Genomic DNA, 22,159 nt, shown 5'->3' with positions numbered 1-22,159 from the left:
AACACGGCAAAGTGAGGGAGTGGGAAACCGCTGAACGAGGATAGAGAGTGGTGTTCCATAGGGAGAAGGGAATTGAGTTCATTGCAAGATTACATCACATAACTTGTCATCAACCTGGGTAAGGTCTGACCTCCTTCACAGGTGTCTTAGCTCAGGCTGCTGTAACATAATACCACAAACGGGGCGGGCTTGAACAACACTTGTTTTCCCCTAGTTCTGAAGGCTGGAAGTCCAAGATCAAGGTGCTGACAGGCTTGGATTCCCGTGACACCTTCTTCCCTTGGCTTGGTGGTGGTCACCTCCTCTCTGTGTTCTCCCGTGGCCATTCCTCTGTGCACATATAGAGAGCTCTGGTGTCTCTTCCTTTTCTTGTAAGGCCACCCATCCTATTGGACCAGGGACCACAATAATAACCTCATCAATTTTAATTACCCCCTTAAAGGTCCCATCTCCAAATACAGTCACATTCGGGGTTAGGGCTTCAACATATGAATTTTCCACTCATGATTCGTTCCCTAGCAACAGGGAACACGGAACCTGTGGCTCATCTGCCTGCTCCTGGCTACTTGGCACCTGTCTCTCCCGAGATAATAGCTTGCTCCCCGCCTGACTATACCCCTCACCATCCTCTAAACACATCACGCTCTTTCCAGGCCCCTTGAACCTTGCACATGCTTTCCTTCTTCCTGAAATTCCTCCTCCCTGGGCTGACTCCTGCTTCCCTTGGGGGGACCGACACAGGCCCCACCACCTCCTCAGGGAAGCCTTCTGACTCACCTGGCTGGCCAGAGAGCATCTCTTCCTTAACCTCTACCACCGCTGTACTCTGATGGCCTGTGTTCTGACAGACTCTGTCCATAATGGACCCAGGGTCTGGCAGAGACTCGGTAAATACCTGTTGGATCAACTCTTAAGGATCTTTCATTTCCAGAAATGCTTGTTGAGACTGACATGTCCCTCCCAGGTGGCTGTTCTAGTGCCCTCCCTTACAGAGGCTTGAGCCGTGGGGCCTCATGAGCCCGGCGGCCGCGGCCCATTCTCGCCAGCAGGCCAGGGTGTGATGGCGTCCCCCTCGCCCAGAGTGAATCCAGGCAGTACACTTGGGTTATATGCAAACAAGAATCATCTGGGCCGCATTAGCAGGCTCCACTGTAAACAGCCCTTAACCAAACCGAGGGCTGGGAAAAGTAGGAGGTAAATGGAGGGGCCAGTCCCCACCCTGTGCAGCAAGACAGAGCCGCAAAGGGCTGGAAGGACTCAGTGGAAACGACCCTTTACGGAAGCCTGCCTTTTCTGGGCCCCCCGGGTGTGTGAGGCAGACAACCCGGCACAGCGCCATCACCGGCAGAAGAGCGAGGGGCTGAGTCTTCGTGTGAGGACCTCCCAGACCCCTTGCCCCTCAGACTTTTCTGATGGGGTGCCAGGCACAGTGTTTTCACCCTGAAACTGAGCAAGCTACTCTCTTGGGCCGCTGTGACCCTGCACGAGGACAACAGTGACTGTGTTCTGTGCGCATGTGTTTGTGTGTCTGTGGCCCTGAGCAGCTGGCCCCCCACGAGGCGCAGGAGCAGCAGGAGCTGAAGGCATGTCTGCGCTGGCTTCGCCTCCAGGACGAAGTGCGGAACTCCCCCCAGGAAATGCAGGTGCTGAGGTAAAGCGCCATGAGCTCTCTTCCCCTTCTCTCCCTTTGTCCCCCACCTCTTTTCCTTCAAGACGGGCATTGGGGCCATCTATTAGATCTGCTGTGTTTCCTTCTTAAATCACGTTGGGTTAGGTCACCCATCCTCCCAGGGACATGACTGCCCTGTTTGAAGTCCTTCAGGGCGGGCGTTTGGATTTGCCTTCTGACGTTTCCTGGTGTCTCTGCTGAGGAAACACGGACACAAGGCCATTTCCAGGACCAGGACTTGTTTGAAGTTCTAATAGTCACTTGGTGTGGTGATTGAGGACTTGGACAAGGCAGGGGTTTGGTAGCCTGACAGACAGTAACCCTTTAAAGCCAAAAGAACAACAGCAACAGCTATAACAGCCCTTTAGGAAAATACTGATTCCGAAGTGTTTAGTAGTAACAGATATTGGTGTCAGTGGGCCCTTTTGTTTTGGGTCCTCCCAGCAGGAGGCCACTCCCATGCGTGGGGAAGCTTCTACTCCCGGCTCCTGTGTGTGGTGTCCACGTGTGTCTTGCCGCACTTACTTGTAGGATTGCTTCTTGCCATTTTTTCCAGTTCTGCCCCTCTGCTTTGCTTGTTTTCTTCATTTCTCTAAATAGTTACTTATCTGCAAGCCCAAGCCTAGGCCCCAGGAATACTGCGATTATTATGACAATAGAAGCTTTGGTCCTGCCCCCTCTCCACAACAGCCAGGGGTGTGGAATCTGCCCTCAAACAGGTGGGGAGACAGCCATCCAGCAGTGCCCCCGCCCCCCCCCCTCCCGCCCAGTGTAGATGTCAAGGCCAGTCTATCTTTGGGGCAGAAGCCAGCCTGAACCAGTTTGGTTGTTTGTTTTTATTTTTATTTAGTTAGTTAGTTAGTTTTTGTAAAGATTTTCTTTTAGTTATTTGTCAGAGAGAAAGAGAGCGCAAGCAGGCAGAGTGGCAGGCAGAGGCAGAGGGAGAAACAGGTTCCCTGCTGAGCAAGGAGCCCATTGTGGGACTTGATCCCAGGACCCTGGGGTCACGACTCGAGTCAAAGGGAGACGCTTAACTGACTGAGCCACCCAGGCGTTTATTTTTAAATAACCACCTCCCACCCCCCCCCCCCCCCCCCCCCCCCCGTTCACAGGGACTGCCCACTGAGACTGAAGTTTGAGGACAATGCACGGAGCCCAGCCTGACTCCAGGGACGCTGGCTGGTGCTTTTGTGCAGCATGGCTGCATGGGGTGTGGCCACTCTGGTGGGTCTTTGGTCATCGAGTGTGGCGAAGAGGGAGATGAGAGCGTCCAGAATAATTCTAGGCTTTTGATTTGAGCCGCTGCATAGACGGTGAGGCCATTTGGTGAGACCTCCAAGACATCAGAAGGAAAAGCGAAAGTCCCAGTTTTGTTAGACGTTAAGTTTGGGGAGCTCGAGAAATCGGTGTGGCGAGAGGGTGGGGTGTTGCCGTGAATGTTAGTTGATGAAATGTGCTCTTGGGTTATAAGCAGGCCAGCCGCACACGGGGAAGTCAGTACGCACATGCGGAGAGCCTTCTCTGTGGACTGGGTGGAGCTGTGATCAACCCTGCCGGCCCTGATGGCCAGGAACTTTTCCTGTGTGTGTAGAGCTGGGAGAAGAATATGTTATTTTTAGACCCTTGTGCTGGAAAGCTTATTATGGCATTTGTTTTTCTTTTTCTTAGTATTCAGAAATTGTGTTTGCCTAAATTTAGGCTAACCATGAAATGACTGCATTTGGAAGATTTGTTGCACATCGGTATGGAAACTCTTGTTATCGGCTGTGCTTACAATGAAGAGGAAATGCTTCTGAACCTGCACCGAATTATATAGCCAAGGTTTAGTTCACTCCCATCCTTTAGAATTCTCCCTTAAATGGGCATAGAGAGCCTAGAAATTACTGAAAGTGAGAGAAAAAAAAAGAATGAGAGTTATAAAAATTTATCCTCAGATTTTATTTTGGCGTCATATGCAAATAAGACCTTGGGAAAGAAGTCACTTATAACAAGACAGTAATCAAAGATGCTATTTCCACCCCCTCCTTAAGATAGCCCATGGCCTTGAAATGATGGATCAAGAACAATTTAGAAGTCTTGGTTTGTGTCTTGATATGTTCCTCATGCCTTGGTGTTGACAGAGAAAATAGAAACTTCTCTTACTCATCTTTGTAGCAGCTTTCAACATGGTCGACCACTCCCTCCTTCTGAAAACACTTTCTTCTTTGGGCTTCTGTGTCACACTGTCCTGGGTTTCCTTCTGCTCTGCTGCCAGTCCTTCCCCAACTCTCCTGCTGGCTAGTCAGCGTCTTCACTTAGATGACTCATAGCTCAGAAAGAGGGATTAAGGGGTCCAGCATCACGCAGCCAATCCAGAGCAGAACAGAAATTGGAATCCAGGGATTGAAACGACCTTCTTTTCCCTACACACTTTCTCTCTGCCTTTAAGGAACTCCGTTAAAAACAAAAACAAAAACCCGCTGCAGGTGTCTTGAACAGTGAAAGGACGTGAAGGCCAGAGTGAATGAAAAGTGTCCTTGGACCAAGTATCTTTGTCTTTTGACACATGAGTACATGTGTCTCATTATTTTAGCTATCAGGGAAAAAAGAAAACCTGACATTGTGTTGATTACAGAGATATTGGAGTATTAACAAAGTGAGAAGAGGAAGAACTAAAATTGCACTTGGCTCTGGCTTGCTAATTTTAGTCATTTACAAGAACTGTTTCCCAGTCGTGTCTTCCATATATCCAGTGTTGAGCATGGCTCTCATCAGATGTGTCCTGGATTGACTTAGTTGTGAGATTCATTTGGTTACAACAGTTCCTGTGTTTTCCTTCTCAGCCTTTCTTGGCTGGGAAGCCTTTAACGTGGCTGCAGGCTCTTGAGGCCTGGTGATTTGCTCAGAAGGTTAGGGGGTCACATTACTGACTCCACGCCTTTTCTCATTTGTTAATTATTAAAGACGCTTTTCCCGTAGACCAGACCCTAGTGGCTCTCCTCCGACTCTCCCTCACTTGTCCACTGACCCTGGGCACAACTGTGTGCCAGGCGAAGCTGATCTTGCTGCTATCCTACTCTGCCTGGCTGCCACCACTCTGCTCTCCTCTTGTTTCCACCCCCACCCTACCCTTGACCTTGCAGCAGTGGTGACTCTTGCCTGGGAAGATGGGAAGGGCCTTCTGCAAGGCTCTCGTGCCTCTGTTCCCCGGGGCACTGTAGGATTCCTGCGTTCTCTCTCTAAAGTGCTTTACTCTGCATTAGCTAGCTTTACTCTGACAGGCCTGTGGGCTGGAAGAGCTACGGTGGCAGGGTCAGAATAAATTGCTGTTGGTTTTTTATTATTTGTGATTTATTATCACTTCCCCTCTTTTCTGGATTCATTGTTAAAGTTGGGCTCGTGCTGACAAAAATGTGAAAATATATCACGTTGAGGGGCGCCGACAGGCCCCAAATCCAGTGTGGCTCTTTCTTCTAGCTACTGCTTACACAAGACGACAGAACTCTGGAGAAGCGCAGAGAGCTTCTCCTGCCTTCCTCATAAGTGCCTCATACCCTGGTCATATTATGATTCCCAGGGAAGTCCCAACTAGGCAATTCTCCACGGACAAAATGTGATCTGCATGCCAAAGGCTCTGTGAGTTTGCATGATGCCTAAGTACTGTATGTTCCACTTAAAACTATAAGACTTTAGGGGCGCCTGGGTGGTTCAGTCATCTGCCTTGGCTCAGGTCATGATCCCAAGGTCGAGCCCCACTTCGGGCTCCCTGCTCAGTGTGGAGCCTGCTTCTCCCTCTGCTCTCCCCCTGCTCATGCTCTGCACCCCCCGCCCACTCTCTCAAATAAATAAATAAAATCTTGAAAAATAAACAATATGACTTTTGAAGTTAGTCTACATGTACACCTCTAGTATACATGAAGCTTTCACCTCGGAAGTTTTTCTCAAAATTTTTATTTCTGATCCTTGAAGAACATAGCAATATTTTCCCACCCACATGTGGGAACTCATCCACTCGCAGCCACCAAACCTGCCTCGTGGGAAAGCTCCCCTCCTTTGAGAGTCCCTTGTCGCTGCCACACACCACCTCTAGCCCAGGGCCCAGGCCCTGCTGCTCCTCCATCCTGGGGTCCCAGAGTCCCAGTATGCCCACTTCAGGCTCCACCGGCCCTGCAGGCTGGGAACAAATCCTTTCCCTCTTCCCTAGGCAGCTCCCTTCCCCATGGCCTTTAGTATCCATCCTCCCTTCCCCGCTCTTCGTTCCTTCACTTGCCTCCCGTCCCCCAGGGAAAACGGAGGCCATCAGCCATGTTCTTCCTTCAATTCTATAAACACATCAACATCCACAACTCTCTGACTTCTCAGAAGCCCGAGAGATAACTTACAGGTCTCAGTGTAACTAGAGACACATTTCTAGTTCCAGAGGTGGCAGTGGAAATGTGCACGCATTGATGCAAATCTAGAACTTATATATATATCTAAGTGAGCTTTAAACCCTCTGCTCATGAGGAAGAAGGGAAGGAGGGATCCATATATGAAGGGAGAAGGAAGCTCACATCACTTTGGACCATGGGCCAGGGTCATGAGTCTAGGGAAACTATACTTTTTTCCTGAGGTCATTTTGCCCTTCTGATCACCAGGTTCTGTAAACATATTCCAGTCTTTATATTACTGCAACTCCTCTGCTTTGTTTGGTACTATTGATGACTCTTCTGTTCTGGGAATCTGTCACCTGGCTCTCCTGAGCAGGGAGAGAAGCAGAGGGAGAAGCAGGCTCCCCGCCAAGCAGAGAGCCTGAAGCAGGGCTCAATCCCCAGACCCCGGGATCATCTCTCTTGCCATCATTTGCTTTCACCCCCTAGCTGCCTACAGTATCAGTTTTCCAGGGCTTCTGTAACAAGCTACCACAGGCCAGTATGTGCAAATGTACTTCTTACACTTCTGGAGGCTTAAAGTCCAAGATCGAGGGGTCAACAGGCTTGCCTTCTTCTGCAGCCTCTCTCCTTGCCCCTTCTCGTTGAGTCCTCATGCAGTACCCCCTCGGCGTGTCTGCCCTCCTGGTGTCCCTTTGTACGTCTGCATCGCCTCTTTTTGTAAAGGGTACCAAGGAAATGCCTCATTTTAACTGACCTCACTCTTTTAAAGGCCCTGTCTCTAAATGGAGTCACCTTGTAAGGTACTCAGCATTAGGGCTTCCACGTAAAAACTTTGAAGAGCTATAATGCGGCCCATAACATCTACTGTCTACTTGCTCTTTCTTACCTCCTTGTCTTGTCTTCAAGTTGTCTCTATTAGAATAGCCTCCCCTTGTCACATGACTCCGAATCATCACAATTCAGCACACATATCACTGTGTTCCAGAAGTCTCAGGCTCTCGCCTGACAAGATAAGCACATGACCCTCGTCTCTACTTCCTAAATGCTCCGGTTATGCCTCCATCCCTGATCGTACTATGTCATTAGACAATTATATTTAGAAAGAATCAAGTTATGTTGTCAATATTTGACCATTTTTAACCAACGGAAACAGCAGTTTCATATGATCTAACCTAATGCATCTTTCTTCTGGGTCATGAGCCTTTTGAACCCAGGGACTATGTCTTCCTTACCTTTGTTTCCCACAAGGTTGGGCACTGAATGGGTACTTGATACATGTTGAAGAAATGAACGTCATAGATGACACAGCCTCCGTCCCTGAGATTTCTATATTATTTACATAGAGTTGAAATACTGGTCACAAGACAGTGGATAGAAAAACCCTAGGCTGTGTCCTCAGAGTTCTTAGGACCGAGAGGTTACTATTGGTAGGCTTAGCTAGAAAGGGCAACTGGGAAGGTGTGAGGTTTAAGCTGGGATGGTTAAGAAGGGCTAACATTGAAACTGGGAAGGAGCTGGAAGGAAGAAAATTCGAGGAGCAAAGCCTGGCAGGCATATACAATAGATTATTTGTGGAAATGCGCCATTAGTGAGAATGAGCTTCCTGGAGAGAATAAACATCAGGAACCCGTGAGACCAAAGGGGCGAGGGAAGGACAGGCTAAGTAATGGAGTTCCCTAGAGGCCAGATTCAAGATTTTGCATGTGACCGTCCGGGCACTGAGGAGCTATTTTCAGTTCCAGGAATGACATAATGAAATGGGAGTTCTGGGAAGATTACCGAGCCTGTGAGATCATGCATGATCAGAGATACAGAGTCTCCAAGCCAGATGGAATTGGGTAGCCATTTCAGGAAGCCACACCTGGGTTTAGAAGATCTTGGGATGCTCTTCCCAATTGGCTCATTGGGTGATATTCAAAACTGGTTGAAGTGTCAATACAGCTTCAGAGAAGGCTTCTAATAATATGATGTAAAGCGTTCTCTGATGGCAGATAAGAACTGACCCACGAAAGGAAGTGGTTGAATTTGTGGGCTTTGTGAAGTTTGTTATGTATGACTATAACAGAGTGAAAGGCAACAGTCCCAGTTCCTTCTTGGCCAAAGCCTGATCTGTCCTGCCTCATTTTAGAGAAAAATCGTCTGAGAATGCAGGCCTGGGCTCTCTCCAGAGCTTGTAGGTCTTCAGATCTCAAGCCAGGAGGGTAGTCTAGGGTTTAGAGACCAAGCTTGGAAGCCGGAGTGCCTGGATTTGAGTGCCATCTTGATGCCTCAACTTGCTGTTTGACCTTTGGAAGTTCCACAAGCACAGTGAGCTTTGGTGTCCTCACTATAACATGGGAATTATAACACGGGAATTATAACACAACAGTCTTCTTCAGAGGTGGGTGTGGTGGATAATGTGATGAATACATACAAATCAGTTAGAATACATGTATTGGGTTGAATCACAGAGAATTTCCATTTTGGTGGATCCGAAACGGGTCAGTATTGTCCATTTCCAGGGGTTCATCCTATAGTAAATACTCAACACGTCTTAGGGGCTGGCATCTAGACCCTCTGACACCTGGTCAATGTTTGCTGAATGACAGAGGTCACAAGGACCCAGCCCCCACAGCCAGCCCCACTATCTCTTCCGGTTTCTTCTGGTTTCTATCTCTTTCGCTGTTGCTACCCTCCCCTGGCGACCACACAGGCACCCTGCTCCTCTCTCTTTACCCACCAGAGCCTGGAAACACCTACCTTTCCTCTTGACAAGCTTGCAATTCACTAGACTGCCCAAAAAGGTAGTTTTCTTAAGAAGTTAAGAGGATGTTTAAAAAGGGAGAGGGTAAGGGAGGCAAGAGTGCCTGGTTACAAATGAAAAGATAGGATTAAAAGCAAAAACAAACAAAAAAAAGTTTGAACATTAAACAAAGATGCTCAAACTAATAGCTTGAGGTAAGAATTAACTTGGCAATGCTTCTGAGACAAATGGAATCTTCATACCTTCCTGGAACGTACTTCTGGTCTAATCTTTACATTAGGGCCCTGCTGGTGTCCCCTCTGGCTCCACTCCATACAATTTCCCCGGCATTCTATACAGAATCTGACCACGACCCTGAGAAGAAAACACTCCTTGTCTCCTCTATGACTTCGGGTTCCAGCCACTGAAACTGGCCTGCACTGTTCCTGACGTCTCCCCATGTGTATCTGGCACTTCCTAACCTCCACTCCATCCCTCAGGCCCGGGACCCCCTTCACCGTCATTGTTTCTGTCTGGTTCTCTTTTTTAGAACTACACTCACTAGCAAGCTAGCTATGTAGACAGTTTCTACCCTTTCGTGACAGGACAGGGCTGTAGCTGTGCCAGCATTTTCTGAAAAACTTGAAGGCTCTCAGCTAGCCAGAAACAAAATCTGCGCTTTCCTGTTGTTTCGAAGACCAGCTCTATCCCCCTGAGCTGCCCACTCAATTCCTGTTTCCTGTTGGAGGGACTCCCTCAGTTCTCACTTCTTTTACCCGGCAAGGATGACAGACATGTCCTGAATATTTGAACTCAAATAACACTCCCTGTTCATTTTTCTAGACCATTCCCTGGTTACTCATCACTCAGGTATTTCTAAGGGAGGGATGGAATTCTCCTTGATAGGTCTTTAATTACATATTTACTGTACACAGTGTTTCATTTTTGCAATTACATTTGGTAGGGTTTTTTAAGTCTAAAAAAACATAAAAAAGAAATAAAACAGTTCATAATCACTGCTTAGTTAAAAGTGCATAACAGGAAAATCCAAACAAATTTAGAAAGATGTACAATTTCATCACCACCGTTGGAGTCTTTGCCTTAAGATAATCCCTGCTAGCATTTTCTTGTGAATCCTTCTGAAAATTAATTTTTTAAGTATGTATGCATACTTCTATATTGCCCTGTGTGGCGCTGATTCATTATAACCCCACTTGCCTGTGAAATATTTTCCTTAAAAAATAATTCGAATACCTAAACTGATCTATAGTAATTCACTCTTATTTTGCCCTTCCTCTGAGGACATTTCATTCACCTAGCCGGTCCTAGTACGATATACATTACATTCTTGGCTAATGAATGTTAGTTTCCCATTGAGAAAAACTCTCATCCTCAATGAATCCTTCCCCCTAACATGGCCATTTTGTTTGTGTTTTGGCCAATAGTTCTGACCCAGAATGGCTGACCAAAAAATAATGCAGGTATTTGCCTGGACCTGCTACAAAGACCCAAAAGAAGAATATTCTGCTACACTTTAAATGTACTCTATAAAAAAAATGACTTCTTCCTCTTCCATGTCAGCAGTTGAGGAGAGAAAGAATGGAAAAGAGGGTTAGTAAAACTGTCTCTTTTCCTAGATAACATTATGTTATATGCAGGAAATCCTAAGAATCCTCCCTGCAAAAAAACTCTTAGAACTAATCACAAGTTCAGTAAGGTTACAGGATACAAGGTCAATAAATAGAAGTTTGGACAGGTATAAATAATCTGAAAATGAAATCAGGAAAACAAATTCATTTATAATAACATAAAATAATTAAATACTTAGGAATAAATTTAACACAGAAGTGCAACACATATACTGGAAACTACAAAACATTGCTAAAAGAAATTAAAGAAGAACCAAATAAATGGAAAAACATCTTGCAGTTCACGAGTTGGAAGACTGAAGATTGATAAAATGACAGTACTCCCTGTACTGACCTATGGAGCCAGTGTCAGAATTTCAGCTGCCTATTTTTTTTTTGCAGAAATGGACAAGCTGATCCTGAAGTTCATACGGAAATTCAAGGGATCCAGAACGAATAGCTAAAACAGTCTTGAAGAATAACAAAGGGTGAGGACTCACCCTTCCCAATTCCAATACTTAGCACAGAGCTACAGTAATCACCATAGTGTGATACTGGCATAAGATCAGACATGTAGACTAATGGAAGAAAATTGAAAGCCTAGAAACAAACTCTTCTTTCTTTTATGGTCAGTTTTTTTTGATGGGTGCCAAGACCGTTCAGTGAACGAAAGAATAGTCTTTTCAACAAATGGCCATGGGACAACTGGATATCCACATACAGAAGAATGAAGTTAGACCTTCTGCTTCATGCCACATACAAAAACCAACTCAACATTGATCAAAGACCCACATATAAGAGTGGAAACTATAAAACTGTTAGACAAAAATCATAGGTATGAGTCTTCATGGCCTTTGGATTAGGCACCAGTTTCTTAAACTAAAGTACAAATGACCAAAAGGGGAAAAAAAATAAGTTGGCCTTCATCAAAATTAAAAACTTCTGTGTTTCAAAGGGTTCCATCAAGAAAGTGAAAAGACAGCGCACAGAATGGGAGAAAATATTTGCAAATCATATATCTGAGGGGACTTGTATCCAGGATATACGAAAAACTCTTAGAGTTCAGTAATAAACAGACAAATAACTCAATTGGGTAAGGGGAGAAAATATGGGAAAAGGATCTAAATAGACATTGGAAAAAATGAATGGAATTGAATGTCAGGGATGTGGGGCCTTTTTTCTGGGGTGATGAAAATGTTCTGCAGTTGGGCACTGGTGATGGGATGGAGATGGGAACCTTATGAGGATACTAAAACCAGTGAATTGTACTTTTTAAAAAAATGACGAATTTTATGATAATGTGAATTACATCTTAATTTTTTTAAAAAAGAGGGATCTATGGAAATCATTGGATATTTTATAACATCTCATAACATCATCGCAGCTTTAGCAGGGTCGGTTAGCAATGCCTGAAGGAGAGATGGAAGGTAAAATTATGGCAGGAGGCAGCTGGTGTCCTCAAGGCACTGGGTGGGACTCAAGGCACCATTTCTAGCACTGGAGGCCTGGAAGACATCTCCACAGTGTCTGTGGTGTAACCACGCACCTAGAGATGATTCACTTCCAAGAAAGCATCCCTCAAGCACAAGTATATATGCATAAGTGTGTGTATGTGTGTGTGTGTGTGTGTGTGTGTTTCCACTACATGCTCTACCTCCCATTTTTCTCTTAATAATACAGTCCTCACTGTTGTTCTGTTATCAACACATGTAGGCTTTTTCTGAATGTTCCACCACTCACTACGTAACTACCTGTTAACTGTTGGACATCTTAGCGATTTCTGTGTTTAGCTTTTCCAAACAATGCTCTGGTGAATGGTCTTACTGTTACTGCACAGCCTGTTAAATAGAAGACTTAAATCGTACACCGTTGCCCATGAGACTGGATAGAGAGCTGTTCTCCCAACTACTCACCCTGTTTTCTATCCTGGTAGGTATGGGGCTGCAAAGCCAGGCAAGGCTCCACCCCCTGTGGCTTCCAGTCCCTAGCGCCGTGCCATCCTCCGCCCAGGAGGGAAAAGTCCTTCCTCAGTTCCCACAGACCATCTGCTCCTCTTGGATTCATGAGACGAGCCCTTCCGCTGCCTCAGCATACAGCACCACACGTGCTATTGGTGTACAAAAAATGCCTCTGGCCTCCCTTACAAGATGAAGCTGGTGTTTGTCTCATTTGCCTCTTTCCAGGAGGAATCATGGGGTTTTTTCAGAGAAGTACCAAAAAGTTTTCTCTTGCTCCCTTTTCTCCAAGTTCTTTGTATTCCTGTGTTCTGAAAGTGTGTGGCCGACTGACAGCTTACGATTTGTTATGATCCCCCTTGCCCTTTTAACCTGGCTTATGAGGATGCACGCTCAGGCTTACCGCATTTTCCCAACTCCATCACCCCCCCCCCCCCCCCCAGACTACGACACTGGAAACAGGATAAGCGAAGCAGTAAGAACTGCTTGAATCCTATATTCTTAGGCTCAATCTCTCTCCGGTTATATGTGGTTGAGTAAACTTCAGTTAAGTTTCCTCTAGTTCATTTAGGTATTTGTTGGTTGGTTGGTTTTAATCAGAATTACCCTTGATGCTCATTTGGCATGACCAAGGCTGCAGGGCAAACCTACTGACTCCATTGCAGGGGATAATGCTGGCTTACATCTAAATGCTGCTGCAGCTGAGGGGCACCTGGATGGCTCAGTTGATTAAGTGGCTGCCTTTGGCTTGGGTCATTATCCCAGGGTCCTGGGATCGAGGCCCACATTGGGCTCCCTGCTCAGTGGAGAGCCTGCTTCTCCTTCTCCCTCTGCCTGACGCTATGCCTACTTGTGGTCTCTCTCTCTCTCTGTCAAGAAATAAATAAAATCTTAAAAAAAATTGCTGCAGCTGAAGCTATGCTGGGCCGTTTTATCTCCAAAATCATAGAATATTAGGGTCAGAAATGACCTTTAAAGTGATTTCAGCTAACCTCCCATATCCCTGACAGCCAGCCACCCGGGTTCTACTGAAGATTTCCAGGCCAGTTCTCCCTGTTCTAGAAAGCAGCAGATTCCCTGTTGGGTACACTCATCTTACAGGGGCTTTCCTTGGACTGGGCTGCCCTGCCACCCTATAACACCCTCCAGGTCATCTCCTTTACCTCCCGAGTTGCATGGGATTTGTCTTGTTCTGCCCCAAAAAAATCCACATATTTGAAGACCGTGGTCTTTCCTTTCCTGGTCACTAGGTCACAAGTTTTGAAAATTCATCGTACATAACACAAGGTTGGGAGAATCCTTGCCTCCTTGGGTTTGGTCCTTTGTTGTCTTTGTTGACAGTGGCCTTCTCCAATTGTGACACCTAGACTGAACACAGCACACAGTTTGAGGTTCAGCCTGTGAAGAATGCAGTGGGACTGTTACTGCTTCTCTTATATGGCTGGACTAGAAAAGAATGGACCAGCACCAGTTAAGTTGGGTTCGCTCACATATACACCATATTTCATTTTTTAAACCACTATGATCTACCTTCTCATTGTGGTCTTACTATCCCAACCCCCTCGCCTTTTTCTCTCTTTAGTAACATTCACTGAGTGGTTCCAATGTGCCAAACACTGTTCCAAGCAGTCTATATACCTTATCTCATTCAGTCCTCAAAATGGCCCCATGAGATTGGTATTGGCCATCTTCCTTCCCGTGTGATAGATGAGGAGACCGATGTGTAGAGGTATTAAGCATTGGGCCCCGTTTCCACAGCTAGTAAGTGGCAAGCTGGGATGAAAGTAGAGGAAAGTCTGGCTCCAGAGCCCAGTCTTGACCTCTGCTCTGCTTGCTGTCTGACCCCCTCCCAGCAGTCCTTCCCGCTACCTTCTCATTGCTCCTGTTGAGCCCATCTACCAGTGTGGTTATTAATTTGGAAGCCACATCAATCACCTCTGGCTGAATGCTGAGTTTACAGACAATTTAATATATTAAATCTTCTTCATAGGCCAAGGTTAGTATTTTTAAAACCTCTGTCCTTATTAACAATTGTCATATTAATTTTCGATCTTCATTTCAGCCTGTGCTTGCTGTTCTTGACGTGGATGCTGTCAGTCAACCAGCTAGACTCCCAGCTTGGACTGAAATGCAAATCTGTTACACCAGAACATCATGATTCTTTGGGCTCAGCCCTAAGTACTGCTCCGTCCTGGTTCTAGCAAGTAATTAATCAACAGCCTTGAGTTCTGTTTTTTTAACCTACAAACCATGAAACAACCACCAGACACTTACCACTTCTACATCCATTCTGCTAGCTGCCTGTAAAAGTCTGGGTGCATGATACCCACAGTGAATTTCTGGATGTGGCCTTTTAGATCTTATGCTAACTCCTATAGTTCATCATCTTCTGTTCTAAGCACTCATGAGCTGTCTGTTCAATAACTCAGTCTCAAATTTTGCCTTCTCTCCTCTTATACCCTCTTCCTTGGCAAATCAGAAGAGCATTTGTCTTTCCCCACCAGTCCCTTCCCCATTGTCTCCATGACGGTACTCCCAGAGGTCTGTATTGCCGGTGGAAGCTTTCAGAGCTGTGGCAGGTCGGAACTCTGGAAGGGAGTCCCCTTCCCCTGTCCCAGGTATCAGTTCCCACAGAACAATGCTCGCTCCGCCATATACATCATTCTCCCTAGCGGGAAGGTTGGAGCAATGTCGGAGTCAGGTAGTTATGTTGGTTCTATCACCTCTTAACAGCTGGTCTTCTTTATGCTCTGAACATGGTTTCTAAAGCCCCTTTCATTGTCCTGGACATTCTCCATTAGCATCAGCTCATTTTGACTTTTCACCTTCTTGGCAAGGATTTTACAGCTTCTGGGCTCTTGTATTCATCTTTGGGTTTTTGGTTTTTGTTTTTTTCTTTCTCCAGGATAACCTGCCCCGCCCCCCCCCCCCCGCCCCCGCTTCCATCTTTTGAACATGTCCTCTGAAAATTCACCTTATGGAAACATCCTGCACAGTCATAGTGGGGTCTGTGCCCTCCATTTTCTTCTCATCTCCTTTGAAAACATGTCCAGATTCTCCCTTGCTATGTTGAATATGGTAATATATAACTCAGATCATTGTATTCATCTGTTCTTTGTTTTTTCTCTGGGATTATGTTTCTTAGGAATATCTGATTTATGACCACTCAAAACCTGAGGACTGTTTTGGTTTTGTACTGATTCTCATTACCTCCTGCTTTTCTGAATTTCATCTTTCACATTCCTACCCTGCTTATCAAAATATGTGGACTCTTCGTGTTTTCTACAGTTCTGCTAACTACAGAATCTTTCCTTGTCACCTTCTTCAGCAGCTGACATCTCCAACCACTGGCTCCTTTCACCGTCAGGGGACAGAATATACCGTTGTCACTTTCCTCTGGCTCCTCGGAGGGAAGCCTCCTTCTGTCTTATATCATCTCAGCAATTGCCTTTTTCAACACGAGAGCAATACCTGCTGTGTTGGCGACAGGATAATGGTCCCTGACGGGGAAGAAACTTCAGGCTGGGTAACTGTTAAATCCATTGTGAAAAGCACACAGATAATCAAACTTGCCAGACAGTAGCCCTGACATGATACAACGTCATTTGTTAAAGGTGTGCATGACTATCTGTGCTTCTCTCTGGTAGTCAGGTCGGTGGGAAGGAGGCATATTTTATAGAGGGGAACATTGTTGCAAGAACTAATGGAGGATATAAGATTCCTGTACTTCGAATCATTCCGCCTTCCTTTTATTTATTTATTTTTTTTATACCCAGAAATGTAGTATAATCTTCTCACAGAGTGGTGTGGACTGTGGGCATGTGTGTCAGGAATCTGACCACGCCTTGCTCTCTAGAACTTTAGGCGACACCTGAAATTTGTTCTTTCTTTCTGTTTGTTTTCTGATGATTCAGCAAGGAGCAGCTTAAAAGACCAACACCTGAAGGGTTTAAACTCAAAGTTCGGTTTCGCAAAGAAAGGCGGAACGGCTCATGTATGTGCCACATCTTCTTTAAAATACTTATTTGGGAATGATTTTAGGCTAACAAGAAATTACTAAAATAAGAGGTCCTGTATACTCTTTGCCCAGCTTCCCGTGAGAATAGGTAGTGCCGCAGAGTGAGGTCTTGTGAATGGTTTCTCCTGTTAGAGGCAGGGTCAGCGGCATTCTCTGAACTCCAGTCAGAATGTGTGATGACCAAAACAGCAGCATATTCATGCTGGGCTTACAAAATGCCAACAGGAGCTCTGGCAAAGCGCTGTTGGATGCCACGGCAGCCTGATGAGGTGTTTTGGTCATGATCACTATCCCCTTTCCACAGACGAAGGATCGGGCTTCATGAAGTTGGGTGTTTCACATGGTACTTAAGTGGCAGAGTCAAGATTCACCCCAAACCGTTAACCAGGGTGTCGGATTGCTTTCCCCATAGGTCTCACCTGTGCACTTAGGGCTCAGCTAAGTACCGTGAGACCCGTTTCTGCACAAGGGTACTACTGAACTTCCTCTGTCGTGGGTGGGGTGAGTGAGGGCCTGCTCCCGGCCCTTCACGCCATGTGCTTCAGTCGTGATTGAGAGACAGACAAGCGTGTTGAATCACTGGAAGGATATTGTCTCGTTTCTTTCTGTCTCATGTCCGGGATGCTTAGTCTCTGGCTCAGGCACTAGAGTAGCGAATTTATAGATGAAGATATCTCGTGGCTCTCGCTTCTGCTGCCAAGGGGTAGGAGATACAGAATGCTGGCAGATGGCCTGTTGGGGCTGTGGCAGAGCCAAAGGTGTTCGGACCCAAGTGGACACGCCTGAGCACCTTTCTGAGGCATTTTCCCAAATCCCACCTTTGGTGACACTCCTGCAAAATCAGTCCTTTCTTCGGGAGGTTTGATTCTAAGTCAGATCACTGTGTATCAAATACCACTGCTATCTGACAGCTCTTTCAATGTCCATATTGCTTCTGAGCACAGTGGAAGGGTAAGAAGGCAGGAAGGGAAAGGTCATGCTAATCTTGGTTGTTACAGTTGGTGCCAGGTACAACAGAAACCAGGGGCATTTAAGCACAAACGACCTTGGTAACTTGATCTCTCACATTCCATGTATTCCAGCCACAGGAATAAACACTGGTGTGTAAGTTCAAGAGATGCTTAACACTTTTGTGTTTGCAGAGTGCTTCCAAATGATCTGAGCCTCCTCACACTCTCTGTAGGTAAGGAGCTGAGCTTCGGGGAGGGTAAACAGCTTTTCTCAGTTTCTCCACTTCTATCTGGCATAGCCACTCTGGGGGCCTGGGTCTTGGGGAGGTCTCGGTGTTCAGCAAGGACTTCGGTGTTCCATGAACTCGGGTTCCAGCCTCAACTCTGTCACTAATTAGCTTTGTGGTCTTTTCCACGTCTCACTTTCCAGTGCTTTAAATGGGCATAATCATAGTACCTGCCGCAGCAGGTTCTTCGGAGGGTAGGACAGGATATATGTAGGAAGAGCTTGGCAGAGTACCTGGCACAGGGGAATAACAGGAAGTAGGAGCTGATAATAATAGTTCAGTTCTTCATCCATTAGGAATGAATCTGGCTATAATTAATAGACTAGTAAAGCAATCTTGACTTAAACAAACGAGAGTTCCTTAGACAATAAAAAGTTGGAAGGCAGCCAGTCTTGGGCTGGCCAGCAGCTGAATGATCATTAAAGATTGCTTACTTTCTTTCATTTGATGGATTCTGGTCTCCATAGTGTAGTGACTTATTGTCTCCTGGTTGCAAGGTGGCTGCTGTGCCTCCATCTACCAGTCATACTTCTGTCTATTGTAAGGAAAGCAAAAGCTTTCCCAGAACGCCACCTCAACTGCAGTAGATGTCTGCTTTTGTCTCATTGGCCTGGACCATGTCTTTTGACTATTCATAGCTGCCGAGACACTTGGAAATTGAGCATTTTGCTTTTTAGATTTAATTGTATAAGAGGCAAGAAAGAAGGTAGATGAGAATGGGGCTGAGCCAGGTGTGTCTGCCACAGTTCTTTCTGCCTCTCCTGGCGTCATTTAAAATACATACTTCAAAAAAAAAAAAAACAAAAAAACATACTTCACTGGTGCTCAGGTGCTCAGGTGCTCAGAGGGCTTAGTTAATCCTCGTCTTATGTTCATGGTACATGAACAGCAAAGCTCCTTTCCTAGACTAATTCTCTTTTATTCTCACAAAGCATGTACTGCTTTGCATGCATCTATTTTTTCTTAACTTTCTGATCGGAATGTTACATACATAAAGTACATAGGTATTTCTAGATGGCTCAGCAGATTTTTATTCTGTATCCTTGCGAAAGCACCACTGAGATCAATATATAGAACATTCTCAGTGTCTCAGAAACCTTCCTCTTTTTCCCCGCTCTGACAGTACTCACCCCCAAGGATAACCATTATTCTGGTTATTCTGGTCTCTGTCCCCATCAGTCTCTTTTGCCTGTTCCTTGACCATAATTATTTAAGTGGAGTCATACATTGGCATGTAGTCTTTCTAGGCCAGTCAACTGTTTTTGCATGAAGGGGGAATTGATTTGTTTCCTGCTTTGTGTCCGTGCTTTGTCTCTCTGCCTAGACCTGGGATAAGAGGCATCAAGAGAGCTGGAGTAGCACAGAAATGGAAGTCACTTTTTTCCCATTCATGGAGTATTTTCCCTCGTAAAAACCACTCCCTTAGATTTCTTATAAAGCTTCCCTGCACACTGCTCTCTCCAGCACAACGCCTACTTTAAAAGGAATCTCTTGGGGACTTGTATATTTGCCTTGGATGCTGTCAGCCTAAAAGAATTTTTTTGAACACTTCTTCATTTGGAGAAGGTGAAAGAAGAAAGTAAGAGAGGGATGCTTTCTGGAAGGACATATTTAGGCAAAGGAGAAAAAAGCACCAACAACAGGCGTCACTAGGAACTTGAGCTAGAAGCCAGCCTTTGGAGCTGAGATTGACATGGGTCCTCTGTGTCCCTCCCCTTCTGATGGTTTCAGTACAAAGCGTGAGGCATAAGAGGCTCACAGCAAGTCTGTTCCTCTTGGGGCTGGGAAAGCTGGTTTGGATTTAGGCTGACCCTGAGAAGCCATCCTTCTGCCAGGGCTGTGGGTGGTGGGCTTTTGCCTGTCAAAGCCAGGGTGGTTTTCTTTAGAAAAACCCTCAGTCCCAGGACACACTGGAGAGCAGGAATAAAGCTGGTGCTTTTCAATGGAGTCTTAAATGAAGATGAAAGAGACTAGTTATCGTTGCAAGTATGGTCATGTATGTAAGTCAGGGATCAAGCACAAAAATGGAAACTATGCAGTTAGCTCTGGTGGCCGGTTGTTGTCTCTGCTTTAGGAATCTGCTGGTCCCGTGCCTTCTTTCTGGTGAGATAACCTAGAATACTCTGCAGAGACCTAATCAGAGGTTCTGGCTTGGCAGCTAGAACATACTGCAAAGGTCCTGACTGGCAAGGTGGGCCATCTTCAGGCACTTCCATTTGGGTCTACCATCGCCACATGTTGGTATCTGTGACCATATGGAATTAAGTGGATGGGCCACTGAAACCCATTGCCTCTAACATCAGATGAACAACCTTGAATTTAGCAGTATTAATTGCTAACAAATTTAGACTATCCTAGTAAGTTTATTGAATAATTTTTGTATCTCTGGTCCTTGCTAGGGGCTTTGTATAGTATCTCAGTTATTCCCCACAGGAACTAGGGAGTTGGGTGGGATTATTCCCCGTTTGCACATGAGTAAATTGAGGATAAGAGAATTTAAGTAATCTGCCAGTGGGGTTGAGATTCAGCACCAGTTCTCTTGGATTCTGAAGGCCACGTACTTTGTGACACCACACTACTTTTGAAAAATAAGCTCCCGCCCTTTCTGACATGCCACCCCGCTGATCAGCTCTTGCCTCTCCTCACCCCAAATCATACTCTTCAGTCTGTCTGTCCAGTTAATGACTGGTTTTAGAATAGCGGAAACTGTAAACACCTTGTCGCTCATTTAGATTTTCACTAGTTGTAGAAGCTTCATTATTACCCAATTATATTTTTTAAAGTAATTTAAAAAAATACTTAAAGTTATAGGGGCACCTGGGTGGTGCAGTTGGTTAAGCGTCCGACTCTTGGTTTTGGCTCAGGTCACGATCTCAGGGTCATGAGATTGAGCCCCGAAATCTCACTCTGTGCTCAGCGGGGAGTCTGCTTAAGACTCTCACCTTCTCCCTCTGCCCCTTCCCCCCAGCTCTTCTCTCTCTCTCAAATAAAAAGATAAATCTTAAAAAAGAATACTTACAGCTATAGAGCAAAATGGAAAGCACCCTGACAAGTAAAAGTAGACATTGGTTATAATGCTGACCATGACTCAAAACAAGCTGTGAGACTTGGGTTGCAGACTTATTTCTGTGCGCCTCAATTCCCCTCATTTGTGAGAAGAACAGGTTAAAGTGTATGCTGTCAATGCCTCTACCTGTTCTAAAAACATGGGCCGTTATGACTTTTCTTTTTGCTTTTGATATTCTAAAATGACTTCAGAGTACAAATATTTCTTAAACCTTAACTGCTTAAATGCAAATTGAGAGAAGTGGATAACATTGGGGCTTTCAGAAATTTTTTTTTTAAAAGATATTAGTTCCTTGCCCTTCTGAGTAAAGCTGCATTTTCCATTGCATTTCCCAGTCCATCAGTCCCACTAAAAGAAAAGCCCTTAGATTCTTAAATAATTCATATTGGAACTCAGATTCCTTGAGGGTCTGGCAGGCTTTCATGTTGGATAAGATGATGTAAAATATTGCCAATAGCCAACCTCAGGTTGCCAACCCAAATATAAATCCCTCCTTGTTTAATATATGAATTTATAATATAAACTTTTAAATTATACCTGGTACAATTGAATAGACCTCAGACACTGTTGAGCAACTTTGAAAATAAGAAATAAGATGATATTAGGATCTAATTATTGAAAAATGTGCATACTGAAATGAAATTTTACCGCATCATTTTAGACCCAATAAAGAGAAAACTGGGCATGTGAGTGACTCAGGATCTTCTGTCATCAAACATGGGCTCAATCCCGAGAAGGTCTTCATGCAGGTTCATTACTTAAAGGTAAGTGCATCAAAGGGGCAGAAGCCAGTTGTTATGGGAGAACACTGTTCAGGTTATATATATAAACATATAAATAGGGCTGGGCACAACAAAGAGACTTTCCACATTGTAATGTCATTTGACTGGGCAGGTATCTGAGAGTCCAATATTTAAAACACTCCATCCTCCCAAAATGCTACATGAATACAGTTTCCTGGCCCTGAACTTCCCTTCTCTCTGTTTCATGTCAGTTTTGAAGAGCAGAATCTTGAAATTGCTGTTAGGTTCCAAGTGGACGGCAGGAGGAATAAGGAAATATTTTACGTTGCAAAGGCTTTTCCTGCTAGCTGAGGGAGACAGGAGCTGGGCCCCTCTTCACTTTTGGTCCACAGTGGACATCAGGCTTCAGGTAAACTGAGGAAAACGGCGATGGTGATACCATTAACAGAAGGGTTGAAAGCAAAATAGTTGTTCCCTAATTTCCAGGTCCAGCCTTACTGGGAAGATCTGAAGGGCAGCCCCCTACAGGTCAGGCAGAACATCCTCTATGTGCAAAAAGCACTGGTGGGAGGTTAGAGTTGGCTGCATAGTAAGCAACTTTCTCATGAATCCATGATAGACATCTTTTTTTTCCTTCCTTTCTTCTAGGGCTATTTCCTTCTCCGGTTCCTTGCCCAAAGACTTGGAGATGAGACCTATTTTGCATTTTTAAGAAAATTTGTGCACACATTTCATGGGCAGTTGATCCTTTCCCAGGTAATTTGTGAG

General features: G+C 45.3%; 1 protein-coding gene across 13 annotated transcripts in view; it reads left to right on the top strand.

Moving 5' to 3' along the window:
• The window catches only part of AOPEP (aminopeptidase O (putative)), a 332,560-nt gene that overhangs the window by 188,381 nt on the left and 122,020 nt on the right, over positions 1–22,159 (top strand). For 5 of the 13 annotated variants that reach the window (XM_032308863.1, XM_032308862.1, XM_032308875.1 and 2 more), the window contains 3 exons: positions 1,545–1,651; positions 21,310–21,412; positions 22,040–22,147. The exons of 1 other annotated variant lie outside the window; for it this stretch is intronic. In XM_032308863.1, coding sequence (XP_032164754.1) covers positions 1,545–1,651; positions 21,310–21,412; positions 22,040–22,147 — 318 coding nt within the window. 7 more of the 13 variants (XM_032308869.1, XM_032308867.1, XR_004277711.1 and 4 more) reach the window with 6 other exon arrangements.

The sequence above is a fragment of the Mustela erminea genome, chromosome 12 (genome assembly GCF_009829155.1).
Source record: "Mustela erminea isolate mMusErm1 chromosome 12, mMusErm1.Pri, whole genome shotgun sequence".
NCBI classification, from domain to species: domain Eukaryota; kingdom Metazoa; phylum Chordata; class Mammalia; order Carnivora; family Mustelidae; genus Mustela; species Mustela erminea.
The sequence above is the reverse complement of the archived record's forward strand: the minus strand, read 5'-3'. Positions and strand labels throughout refer to the sequence as shown.